At 40.7% G+C, this 14,186-nt stretch overlaps 1 protein-coding gene across 17 annotated transcripts in view; it reads left to right on the forward strand.

The window, feature by feature from the left end:
* The window catches only part of LOC6037328 (calcium-activated potassium channel slowpoke), a 117,567-nt gene that overhangs the window by 60,429 nt on the left and 42,952 nt on the right, over positions 1-14,186 (forward strand). For 13 of the 17 annotated variants that reach the window (XM_038252969.1, XM_038252983.1, XM_038252991.1 and 10 more), the window contains exons 8-9: positions 604-714; positions 12,730-12,835. In XM_038252969.1, the coding sequence (XP_038108897.1) occupies positions 604-714; positions 12,730-12,835 (217 nt within the window). Of the gene's footprint in view, positions 1-603; positions 715-10,571; positions 10,678-12,729; positions 12,836-14,186 lie in introns of all 17 variants that reach the window. The other 4 variants (XM_038253025.1, XM_038252958.1, XM_038252936.1 and 1 more) reach the window with 1 other exon arrangement.

Consider the following 14,186-nt stretch of genomic DNA (forward strand, 5'->3'; position numbering starts at 1 on the left):
ATCATTTTGAATTCAAACCGGAACCAGAAATCAACGATGACCCCCCCCCATCCCTGTTCCCCTTCCTCTCTTGTATTGTGTTTTATTTACTTTCCCTTTCTTTCATTTCCGTTCTAATATATATAATCCATACCGCTTCGGTTTATGTTGTGTTTCGTGTGTATGTGATAGTCGTACTGTCCGCAGGATAGCGCGTGCAGATCGGTTTCCCGAAAACGAAAGAAGCTCTAATCCCTTGCCCGCTATCCTCCGAACAATCGTACGTACAATTACAACCATACCTTGAGATAAACGAACTCTTAAGTTGTTCACTGTTACTAGCCAATGTACAATAATTTGTTAAAGCGTCTGTTTATGTACGAAACTAATGCATTGTTTCTCTTTTTCTGCACAATTCCCTGGTGTTCCCGTTGAAACGTACTTCAAAACACTTGACATATCACAAACCAACCTGCGCTGCTGGACCACACCGACCTCCAACTTGGATTCGGATCCTGAACCTGAACGCCATGCCGGTGAACTACTATTGTGCACCCAACTACCAATGTGTGTGTGTGTGCGTGAATGTGTTGTGCAAAAAAAAAAAATCAAAATCTCCCAAAGACATATCGTGGTGTGCGGGCATATAACGTACGAGTCGGTGTCACACTTCCTGAAGGATTTTTTACACGAAGATCGCGAGGATGTGGACGTTGAAGTGGTATTTTTACATCGGTAAGTGGATCCGTTTTCCAGTTTTTCCGCTTCATTCACCCACGCCAACATTACGATAACTTTTTGCGTTCCCATCTTCACCCCCTCCCCCTTTCTTGATTTTCTTTGTGGAGAAGGTCGTGAGTGTGTGTTGTGGCGCACAAACTCACGCCACCCACATAGTTAGTGCTCTTCTACTATAGCAGATAGACCCCCGCCACCCCACCCACCCACAACTCCGTTACCGCACGTCTTTCACCCGTACATCTATGCTGTTATCACAATCACCACCCTCTTCATGAAGATCGTATCCTTACGCAATTTGATGAAAATAATCAACATAACCGCTACATGAAAGAAAGTACTACTCATCAATTATAATATTAAAGCAATGGTTAACCAAAAACAAATTCCGCTTACAGACCAAAAATATCAACAAAGTCATTCCAATTTAATAAGCGACCTCCATATTTATTGCAAAAAAAAGCTCCATTTCTCTCTCTATCAGCGAATATCTTCTCACCCTAACCAGCCAGCCTGTCTCTGTCCGTCTCTGTCTGACTGTCGCGCTCTCGTCACAATCTGCTGCTTTTTCTTTCCACCTCCCTCACATACTCACACAACCATACTTCCCATCTCTGTTCATACGCCTTTGAGTTGTTTGGTTTAGGTTTCCCATCATCGTCAGGATTTGTTCTACTTGGTAACGAGGCTATTTTGGAGAGTTTTCTAAGTATTTTTTATACGATGCGATTACAACAGACCAGTTCTATTCAGTTTACTTATTTGTCGAAAGAGCAAAAATTGCAACGACAAGTCCTCCAGCAACTCTGAAAACATCAAGGGTCGCCGACACTGACACAGAATTGTTGTCTCCAGTCACTGAATCACAAGATTGTGACATAACCATTCCCAAATCACACGTATGGGGCATCCATAAACCTTTGTTGTCTTCCGGGAAGTTTTTTCTTAATAAAATTATTTATATTAGGTGGTTTTCGGTACTTTTGAGAATTTTGTCAGCTTTTTTTCAGAGGTGAAAAAGGTCGGATACTGATTGAAATGAATATAAAAAGAAATTTTCACTGAAAAATTAAGCTTTGAAATGAATTTAACTCGAAAACAGTGCAGAATTAAATTTTTGATACTATCCAAAAATCACTATTTTTTTCAAAAAGCCATAACTTGGCGAAAAACTAAACGTCAAAGGATGGCACTTTTTGTTAAAAAAAATCATAAAAATAGCCAAAAACGAATTTTTGTCTTAAAATTTTAAAAGGGTCAATTTATTTCCTGATACTTATAAATAAAAAAATCAAACCATCCGCTTTAACGACCCCCAGATTTTTGTGGTCCCTATTGCAAGTTTCTGCTCGAACCTAGGAGTCCGAAAATTCCGGTTAAAGCACTTGAAATTTAACACTTTTGCAGGGATGGAATAATCGCAAAACAATCAATTTCGCTTGCGAACTTTCTTCACCCGCGAAAGAGAGAGGAGGCAAATCACGCAAAAGAAAATCGCTCCCGAAAATCTCCAAGAAAATCAATCTGCTGATGATTTTTTGTGAATTTCCTTGTCAGCACCACTTAATAGTATTTATTTCACTTTGTTTACACACATTGCCCATCTACAAAATGTGACAGGACATTTTTCGACGTGTGACGTTACACTTGCAAGTGTAGTAGTGAAAGAGAAAGATGTTCCGCCGATTATTCAAGATGATGATTATTTATGATTCTTTTTACCGCTCTTTCGTGCGCGAGAGAGGAGAGCCATGCTCTTTTCGGATTTTTTCTCTTGATGAACGTCCAGAGATTTTCTTTTGATGATGATTATTCCATCGCTGCACTTTTCTCTTTTGCCTTCCTCACTGAGGTAAGGCTATAATCCTGCTCTAAAAATGAACTTCGTATAAAAACGTCGTAGACCCACCTTCATGTATACATATCGACTCAGAATCGAAAACTGAACAAATGTCTGTGTGTATGTGTGTGTGTATGTGTGTGTATGTATGTATGTGACCAACAAACTAGCTCATGTTTCTCGGCACTGGCTGAACCGATTTGACCCGAACTTGTTGCATTCGACTTGATTTAGGGTCCCATAGATCGAGTTTTATACAGATTGAAGTTTCGATAAGTAGTTCAAAAGTTATGTATAAAAATGTGTTTTCACATATATTTGGATCTCACTTAACTGTATGTAAACTATGTCCGGGTCCATCATCCGACCCATCGTTGGTTAGGTTATCAAAATACCTTTCCAACGAGTCCACAACATTGAAGATCTGGCAACCCTGTCTCGAGATATGGCCCCTTAAGTGATATTGATATACTTTTTTGAAGCCGGATCTCACTTAAATGTATGTAAACTATGTCCGGCTCCACTATCCGACCCAACGTTGGTTAGGTTGTCAAAAGACCTTTCCAAAGAGTCTAAAACATTGAAGATCTGGCAACCCTGTCTCGAGATATGGCCTCTTAAGTGATATTGATGTACTTTTTTGAAGCCGGATCTCACTTAAATGTATGTGTACTATGTCCGGATCCACCATCCGACCCATTGTTGGTTAGGTTATCAAAAGACCTTGTAACCTATCGCTTGTACGTAGTACAATCTCTGGTTACAATGCTTCGCATAATCCTGTCAAACTGAACCGTAGGGACAAGTTAGGACATTGTAACTAACCATTACACTCTAACAACATAAAACACACAAGCTATCCCTTCGGCAAGCACGACTCACATCTCTATTGCGTCAATTTCGAAATACGCAAACAAAAGCTTAAAATTTTATAAAAGGGACTTCTTCATTTTGAATCGTCCTCATTTGCCGCTACCGACTAGAATCCGTTACACATATTCTAGTCTCACCTGTAAAAGTCTTGTAATTTATAGTGCAGTGAAATTGTTATATTAGTGTTGAATGTTAACAGCATTCCAGTAGCGGCGAAATGTGTCAGGGAGTTGGTCCCAACAATTCACCATCCAAACTAAACACAAAGGACCGCGCTCAACGTCAAAAGAGGTCGTTTGGTTGGTGGTGCATGGAGTGTCACAAATAGTGAACCTCCAAGTTGGCAAAGCGCGCCAACCCGAGAATTCTGTAGAGCGCAATGGCGGAGGCCATCCGACAAAGACACCAAAACCGTTGCTGCGCCAGGCCTGGCCGGAGGAAGAACCTCCGACTTGACTCGACCACCGCGGGATACACTAGATCACACGAACACACACACACATGGTTAGGTTAGTTTTAAAACGACGAAAAATAATAAATTAGGACAATTAAACGCAATAAACATGACTTTTTCCATAACCCAAAGCGACGATCTTTTGTGATTCTTTTTGCCAGGACATTGCGATTAGCTGAATCGAACCAGGATTGTGAAAGGGTAGGTACAATTCTCCTTCCCCACGTCAAATGAGAGCAGTTGCAGATCTTTACATCTCTCTCTCTCATCTCCAAGAGTCTCAAGTTCTAGTTTTTATTTAATTTTTAATTAATGAACTAGTGGTGGTAATTGCCCCCTAAGTTCGTTATTACAACCTTTCCAACGAGTGCAAAACATTGAAGATCTGGCAACCCTGTCTCGAGATATGGCCACTTAAGTGATATTGATGTACTTTTTTGGAGCCGGATCTCACTTAAATGTATGTAAACTATGTCCGGGTCCATCATCCGACCCATTGTTGGTAAGATTATCAAAAGACCTTTCCAACGAGTCTAAAACATTGAAGATCTGGCAACCCTGTCTCGAGATATGGTCCCTTAAGTGATATGATGTACTTTTTTGAAGCCGGATCTCACTTAAATGTATGTAAACTATGTCCGGATCCATCATCAGACCAATCGTTGGTTAGGTTATCAAAAGACCTTTCCAATGAGTTCAAAACATTGAAGATCTGGCAACCCTGTCTCGAGATATGGTCACTTAAGTGATATTGATATACTTTTTTGAAGCCGGATCTCACTTAAATGTATGTAAACTATGTCCGGGTCCATCATCCGACCCATTGTTGGTAAGATTATCAAAAGACCTTTCCAACGAGTTTAAAACATTGAAGATCTGGCAACCCTGTCTCGAGATATGGCCACTTAAGTGATATTGAAAAAAAAAACGGAATCGACGTAACACCTTATTATGTGGCCCTCTTAAACCTTGCGGTTTCGTCAACGGATCCACAGGCGTGTATCGTTCTTTTTGCGACAAGACTCCGCCTCCCGGGTCTCCTAAGTGTGAAGGTATGGCACGGGGAGAGGGCACCAAAAACCTATATTTACACTTAGAATTTATTTGCGTCCGCCTCGGGATTCGAACCGGCGACCTCTGAATTGTGAGTCCAGTGCGCGGTCCGATTGATCCACACAGGCAGTGATATTGATGTACTTTTTTGAAGCCGGATCTCACTTAAATGTATGTAACCTATGTACGGATCCACCATCCGACCCATTGTTGGTTAGGTTATCAAAAGACCTTTCCAACGAGTGCAAAACATTGAAGATCTGGCAACCTTGTCTCGAGATATGGCCACTTAAGTGATATCGATGTACTTTTTGGAAGCCGGATCTAAAAAATAGATGAAACTTGTGTACAGCCATTGTTGTGAGGAAGGCTCCAACCACATAGGTGGATTAAGTTAGTTTTTCTTATATCCATGAGCCACGCTACTGCTCACCTTTTGACCTTCAAACTCCATTCCAATCCTGAGATATGCCATGAACCCCGTAAAAACTTCAAGCAGTGTTGACACTTTTCATATGAAACGAAGTTCCGATCAGATTGACACAGCCTTTGATTGCAATAATAGGGTGCAAAAGCCCTGCGTAAATTTTAATTTACCAAATTTTTTTTTTTTTTTTTGAATTAAATATACTTTATTGAATCTTTCTTATAATAATTACATTTGGTTTACATAATAAGTGGTCAGCTGTGGCTCTTCAGCTTTAGTTTGCTTTTCGTGATTTAAACACTGTTCATTTTCTTAACTTTAAAAGTATATGATTTATCATTTTTGTAACACTAGGTACAATGAGGAAAAAAATGTTAAGAAAACATAACCTAACCTAAAACTAACTTAATCTTACCATAAACTAAACCAATCCTTGAATCAAGGGGTATTCAGATATAGCACATTTTTCCCTGAATTTCAAACATTTTTCTTGAATCTTCTGATCCAACATTTTTACTTCTGCTAATTCATGAACCTCACTTGATCTTGTCCAGCCAGGAACATTCAAAACCATTTTGAGTACCTTGTTTTGGACACGCTGGAGCTTCAATTTATGAGTTCTAGCGCAACACTCCCAAACAGGTACTGCATACTCAATAACGGGGTAAATTATTTGTTTGTAAACTGCTAACTTATTTTTCAAAGATAGCTTTGATTTTCTGTTAATTAAAGGATACAAACACCTGATGAGAATGCTGCACTTGTTCAATATTTTGTCTACATGCTGTCGAAACAAAAGTTTCGAGTCAAGTATGAGACCTAAATAGACAACTTCCTTTGACCAGGGTATCGAAACATCATTCATTTTAATCAAAACATCATCCTTTGGGACAAATCGGGCCGATTTGGAAAGTGGAAAAATGATGGTTTGAGTTTTGGCTGCATTTATGCGAATTTTCCAGTCGCCAAAGTATTCGGAAAGAACGTCAAGACCCTTCTGAAGACGGCCAACTAAATATCTGGTTATTTTACCCTTATAAATAACGGCAGTGTCATCAGCAAAAGTGACAACACACCATTACCAGGAAGAGTAGGCAAATCAGATGTAAAAATATTGTACAGAAGTGGGCCAAGAATACTTCCTTGGGAACCCCAGCATCAATGTTGAATAATCCAGAAGCAATCCCATTCAGAAAAACCTTGAACGATCTCTCCGAAAGATAGTGCTGGATAATTTTGATAAGATACATTGGAAAACCGTATAAATACAGTTTATGTATCAAACCATCATGCCAAACATTGTCAAAAGCCTTCTCAACATCCAACAAAGCCATAGCAGTTGATTTAGACTCAAGCTTGTTCTGCTTGATGATTTTAGTTACTCTCGTAAGCTGATGAGCAGTATTATGTCCCTTTCGGAAGCCAAACTGCTCGTTCAAAATTATATTATTATCGTTGGTAAAATCCAAAAGCCTTGAATAGATGACCTTCTCAAAGAGTTTGGACAGACTACTCAAAAGACTAATGGGACGATAACTTGTTGGCGATGTTGGATCTTTTGAGGCTTCAAAATTGGTATGACTTTGCCCAGTTTCCAATTGGTAGGGAAGTAACCAAGTTGCAAACATTTATTGAAAATATTGGCTAGATGTTGAAAGAACTGATCACTCTGTTTTTCAACACTAGATTAAAATGTTATCAAAGCCTGGAGCTTTCATATTTTCATTTGTTTAACTGCAACTTTGACTTCCTCACCAGAAACATGGGAATCTGCAGGAAATTCAAAGGTAGAGTTATTAATTGTTGAAATACTATTGGCAACTGATGTTTCTTTACGGCTGGTCATGGAAGCGCCAAGATTATGTGAACTAACAAAATGAAGCCCAAGTGCATTTGCCTTTTCCTCGGATGTAATCAAAGGAGAATCCTCAACAATAAGAGGAGGAATAGGCTTTGGTTTGTTTTTAAGAACTTTTGAAAGTTTCCAAAATGGTTTTGAATAATTCCCAAGCTGGCTTACATGTTTTGAAAATTCTTGATTTCTGATATTGTCAAGTCGGTCTTGTATGATTTTGTTCAAATTGTTCACTGAAATCTTTTGTCATAGTCCCCAGTCCGTTGATATTGTCTCCTATAAACATTCCTAAGTCTAATCAAGTGTTTAGTATCTACGTCAATATCAGTTACCTTAAAATTAACAGGAACCTCCCGAACGTTGGCAGCCTCTGCTTGGTTGATAGCCTGCTGGATCACCTCCAGCGAACGATCAATATCAGCAGAAGTTTCCGGGTGTTGATCATAGTCGATGTTGCTGTCGACCACTTGCTGAAACTGCTGCCAGTCAACGTTGTGGTAATCTTTCCGGGTTGGTTGCCGCTGCGGAGTAACGGAAGCTCCAACCTCCACAACCACCGGATAGTGATCAGAACTCAACTCTTCAAACACCTCAGGATGAGCCACGTTCTCAGCCATATTGGTAATGAAGAAGTCGATGATTGAGTGATTCCCAGACCGAGCCACCCTCGTTGGACGATCCGGACTCACAACGTTGTAGTATCCGTTTTGCAGATCGTTGTGCAGAATCACTCCGTTCCGATTCCTCCTGCTGTTGCCCCAAACTTCATGCTTCGCGTTGAGGTCACCAGCGATGATGTACTTTGCGCTCCGCCGTGTCAGCTTCTGGATATCGCTCTTCAGTTTTGCTGCTGAACCATCTCTGGCATTCACCTGACGTGGGCAGTATGCAGCAATGAAGAGTACTGGGCCAACCGAAGTGGGAATTTCCACCCCAACGGCCTCGATGATGTCCAGCTTAAAGTGTGGCAGCCGGCGTGGCTTGAGATCACGATGAACAGCGACAAGCACACCTCCTCCTCCAGAGGTGGTCCTATCGAGCTGCGTCGCGATCTTGTAGTTTTGCAGATAAACTTTTTCACCGGGCTTCAGATGAGTTTCCGTGATGGCAGCTACGTCGATCTCCTTCTCGCGAAGAAAATCCACCAGCTCTAAATTCTTCCTCCTAATGGAGCAAGCGTTCCAATTCAGCAGCTTGAGGGACCTACGATCCATACTGGATGACGAACGAGGTCAGCACTTCAATCTGCTGGGTCTTGGTTTTGCATCCACGCAGTGCAGCGGACATCTGTTTGAAAATATTGAGGAGTTCGGTTGAGGTGTAAAGATCATTACCATTTTCCTCAACTGCTGGTTCTTGGGTTGGTCTTGGCTCCTGGCTGAAGCCCGGTGGTGGCGGTCTCGGCTCCTGGCTGGAACCCGGCCGTGGATGATTCATCTCAGCTCTCTTCCTGGGATCCAACGGCAACGGTGCCAAGTTCGGGACCTGGCGTCGCGGTTGAAGAGGTGGAAAATTTTGCTCCACCAGGGCTGGAGGAGTTCTACGACGCTGAGGCTGATTCTTCGTCGATGCTTGCTGCCGAATTTTCACGAACTCAGCTCTCTTGGGGCACTTTCGGTCGGTTGACGAGTGCTCACCGTTGCAGTTGAGGCACTTCACCAGCGAATCTTGGATGCACTGGGATGTGATGTGCGCATCGGTACCACATTTGGCGCAACGACGCTTTAGGTGGCAGTTCTTACCTCCGTGCCCGAAGCCCAGGCAGTTGAAGCATTGTGTGACGTCACGATGCACTGGTCGGTATCGCTCCCACGACACGATAATGTTGAAAACCGCTCGAATTGCCTTCAGCTCAGGAAGCGTCGTCGATCCCTTAGCCAAATGCAGCAGGTAGAGCTGGTCACGGTACTTGATGTCTTTGTTGCGTCGGCTCATTTTGTGCACGGCCAACACATCCAGTTTCAAAACTTTTAGCTCGGCAGCTAATTCCTCCACTGGCATGTCGTACAGACCTCTGACGACGATTTTGAACGGCTTATCCATGACGACATCATGGGTAAAGTACTCCGCCTCGTTTTCGGTCAAGTAATCCTTGACCAGTTGATAGTGCTGCCTGGATTGCACCAGCACCTTAAATCCGTCCTGACACAGACGAATGTTGCCTAGGACTTTCCCAGACTTGATGAGTTCAACCAGCCCCGCTCGAAAGTCGATCGTTGCTGCTGATTGCCGCACATAAAAGGAGGCAGTTTCTCCTTTCGCTGTTTCACTTCATTCTCCTTTGCTTCCGCTACCTGGTCCTCGTCAGGCAGTCCAGCAAACTTGTTGTTCTTCAATAGCTGCTCCTCGTGCGACGAAGAGTTCTCCTCCTCCTCATCCATCGGTACAGTACCGTCGCTCTTTTTCGTCTTTTTGCTGTTCGATGTCACTTCCAAAAGCACCTTCCTCTTGGAAATCCCCGGTTTTGGCCATCAGTTGAGGCCTCAACCTTCCTTTGGAAATTCCCACTTTTTTGCCTGCTTGAGCCGCAGGTAGGGCAATATTGCCGGCGTTTTGCGCCGGGACGCGACGAGTCATGTTGATTCAGACAACCTTCACCAACGAATGCTCGGATAACAATGATTTTAATTTACCATGATTCAAAACACGCAAATAAATCATTTCAGATCCCTATTTTTATAAGCAATATATAATTTACTGCGCGGAGAGACAATTAAGGTAGCCATAGAGTTATCTAAGCCCGAGCTCACGCACACTAGCACCCCATTTGTTTTGCTGGCGGGTACAAAATGTAACCTCAATCTTTTTTCGTATACGTACACCCAATACATGCGCACGTAGATAACTCTATGACAGACATACAAAAAATACTGTACTATTCTGCGTATTCGGATAAATAAATCCCAAACACAGATCCATTAAATAACATCACATTTTCATTTTTTCAGCAATTAAGTTTATGTTTTTTTCTAATCATGACTAAAATATAAGTAATTTATTTCTTTATTGATAACGATAGTCTGTTAGTGTATGCGCTGACCTGAGGGGTCAAGGAAGGAAAATAACAAAGCCAAAAACTGAATTTCTACGGCAAAAAGTAAAAATGCCATCAACTCTGAATACTCTACTATGAGTGAAATTCTCAAAAATAAATACGAAGAAAATCTTTAATCCAACATAACCTCGTTACCATCGTCATCGTAGCTTTCGTTTATTTTCACTGCTTTTTACTTCTACAACTCTTCTCAACCAAAAAACAAACTTTATGTACTCTGTCTAAAAAAAAAAAAACTGAACAAAAATATTAATGTTATCCACCAACCACCAACCTGTACAAATTATACGAATGTAGAAAGGAGCCTGATCTGGAACTCGAGGGTCTCTTGAAGCGACATTACACAACGGTGGAGTTTTTTCAGGGAACTATGATGAATGCGGTCGATTTGGAGCGAGTTAAGGTACATCCTTTCAAGTCATATTTTTCGCCTACAAGCCAGCAAAAAAAAAAAAAAAAACAAACTCTTTTTTCGTTGTACAAATTTACACCGTTTACACACTCGACATATTGCTAACAATATTGAACATTCAACATGCAAAAAAAAAAACAGCGAATTTCTCCCCAACAATAAAAAAAAAACTTATCTTTAATGCGCTTGCTTGCACATACAAAGAAAAAAAACGACGAAAAAGTGGAATTTTGAACATTATCAACCGTCCATTCACAGAACAGTAAAATCAACACACTTTTTGAACAACAGCTTTAAAGTATAGCAACACTCTTATACACTTTCCGCACATGTCTCAAGCACCAGAATCTTACTTAACACTTCCACCACACCGGTTGTTGCTGAAATGTTGTTTAATCTCTGAACTCAACAGCTGGTACCGGTTCGAGCTTATGTCGTGCAAAAGTTCCAAAATTTCCCACAAACCTCTGTCTGTTTTTGTTAGAATCGCTTCGTAGAGTTCGTGAAACGTAAACACTTTAGAGCGCTCAGTGGGGTCTACGGGGGGTTTGGAGAACTGACTGAAAGAAACAAGATCAACATCCACTTGCTGGCAGAAATTCGCGGGGGCAACCTTTCTCTGTGATCGGTGCAATACACTTAGCGAGCTTCCGTAAACTTGCAGTAACTGTAGGCCAAAAAACCGCTACATTGTTGTCCCATTGCTTGTTTAAGTGAGTTAGTTTGTTTTTGCCGTTTCGGAAATCGACTAAATGTTTTGAAGTTAGATTAAAACCGAATTCTCTACCCAAATAATTCAAAGGATAGTATCCGAAAGCTTTCGAATCTATGTCTCCGTCCATTGGTGCAATATAATTATGAGATGATTCATGAATATGAAGGTGTATTGAAGGGTCTAGAACGTCGTCTTTAATATCCATGTTTAACCTACAATCGTTGTTGATAGATTGGCAGAATTAACATGCTACAGGGTGACCGCGTATTGGTGATGCATTGGCTGTATTTATGCTAAAAACGATAACCTCTTAGTGTTATTGCAAAATCGGAGAACACAACCTATTTGATGTGCCTCAATCTTAACCATCTGGTGCAACAACAATTGGCAGTCACCGTGTATGCTCTCTTTCTATCTCTTTCTCTTTCAATGCATGGTAAAAGGTATGCTGTCTTTTCGAAACTGCAGTTTATTTGAAATTCAAACAAGTGTTTTATTTTACCTTTTGTATTCATTGTAATCTTTTCATTTGTTTGCCAGTTGTAATTCAAACTTTCGTTTCCCGTCTCTTTTTCAACAAATTACTTTGGAATGCCGCATCTCTTTAACACAAGTGTTCGAAAGCTACTATTTTGTTCTATTGGCAATTTCTAAAGTTAACTTTTCTATTGCTTATAAACATTTCAAATCGTATTTTTATCACCTGATCGCTTAAACCACATGTGTCTATTATGTTTGTTTCAATTGATCGTTACCTTTCTTTTAGTCAAACTGTACGAATATTTAAAAAAAATCACAAACATCCGCGGCCACAGCTTTGGATGACGAATTAAGACACACATTTAATATTATAATTGATCGATGTTATAAACCCAACATACGTTATAATTGTTCTAATCCATTCCCTTTCTCTTTTCACGACGGAATCGAAGCGTGTTTTTCGCGTTACTTAGTTTAAACTTAAACTTCATTAAACTAACCCAAACTATTTGTGTCTTCTTTCTATTTTCCATTATGCTCTTAACCTTGAAAACTAACCTTTCGTGTATGCTAATGTTTCATTTTTGGATTGCTTGTCTGATTCTAAACTTTTAATATTTTACGCGTAAATCGTTCCAAAATCATTCGATACCAAATGATGTAATCTCTTGAATGAAACGCGCAAAAACACGATCCTCACCCCGAAACACCCCACCCCTTGTACAATATTTTCGTTTTTTACTCACTCGCACACTCACACCTACGTTCGAAATACAACTATATAAAATCAAATCAAAACCAAACCAAAACCAAAAACTCCCCTATATCGAATACCACCCCCACAAAAGTAAACCGCCCGATCTGGAGCTGGAAGGTCTGTTCAAGCGACATTTCACCACCGTGGAGTTTTTCCAGGGGACCATAATGAGTCCGATCGATCTGCAGCGGGTCAAGGTAAAGCAAACCCCTAAACTACCAACAACTCACACATTACCACCCCCTCCCTTCAGTCGGCCCCAAACAGAGTGATAAAAATTTTCATTTCTTCTTCTCGATTCGTTTTGTTGCTAATTGTTTCGATACGTCCTCCGGACCACGAACATATTACCTTGAACTAATTTTCAATTATCTGAACTCATTAGTGAACTCTTGGAACACTTGCGAATATTACCTAACCCACCGGTGTTCACTGTCACTAACTGTTCTGCAACGATTTTACAATTGTTTTCTTGTAAATATCCCCCCTTGTTTCCAATTGCATCGGTTTGTTTTTCTTATTGAGTCAACAAAAACATAAAACAAGCTGTTTTCCAAATAAGATTTGCCGATGCATTTGGAATGTATGTGAACAGACTGTTTGCTTTGGATCCTCTCTCCTTTAACAAACAATAATGCATGAAACCGTTCGTATGACCACGTCCCTTGACACAAACACACACACAGACACAACCATGTCCGACCTCCCCACAACCCAACCCCCTGTTTTCATGTCATTCTTTCGACCACCGATCCCCGTGTGTCCGTATGCGGTAAGTGGAAGATTATTTCCCATAACATTAGAAATTAGATAGTAACACACTTTCTCCATCGACTAAACATTGACATTTGGTTGTGATCGTGCTACATTGACACTCTTCATACAAATGGTATATCTTGTCGCATGGTATACATTCACTCCATCCATGATTCAGATTGTCACACTTGTATTCCCTTCTTCTGATTTCATATTTTAGTTGAGATTAGGGACCAAAAAAGGGGGTGTAATACAAAAACCTCAACAAGTAACGTACGACCACGATTACGACCAAACAGTCAAAACGCATTCTGCACAACCACAGGTACAACAAAATGCACCCATGCAGGTTTGCGTCTAGTTTTGGACTATTGTTCTTTGCGCGTACGCCTCGCCGTACGGATTACACAACTCGACGTTTGTGAAATTGATCTCAGTGAAAGTAAAAGCTTCGGTAAGGTAGGGTAGATTTGGGCTTCCTCCCTGAACAGAATTAAATTTTAGTTAATTCCCTGGCAATAAATAAAATTGTGAATTTCGAATATAAATGGTGTGCATCTTGAGCAACCATGTGTACCCACGTTTATCTGTGAGGGTAGCTAAAATAAGCGCACTGATGATGATTTTAACCCAAAGTTTATAGTTTTATATATTGGCATAGAATTAACTAAAATCCAATTCTGCCGATTTGGGCGAATTAAGGAAGCTCAACACTATCATACCTTGACAAAACTGAAGCGTTTAATGACGTCAACTTCGAAAGTGTCGAGTTGTGTTATCTTTTATTTGTGT

Source organism: Culex quinquefasciatus, chromosome 1 (genome assembly GCF_015732765.1).
Source record: "Culex quinquefasciatus strain JHB chromosome 1, VPISU_Cqui_1.0_pri_paternal, whole genome shotgun sequence".
Classification (NCBI taxonomy): domain Eukaryota; kingdom Metazoa; phylum Arthropoda; class Insecta; order Diptera; family Culicidae; genus Culex; species Culex quinquefasciatus.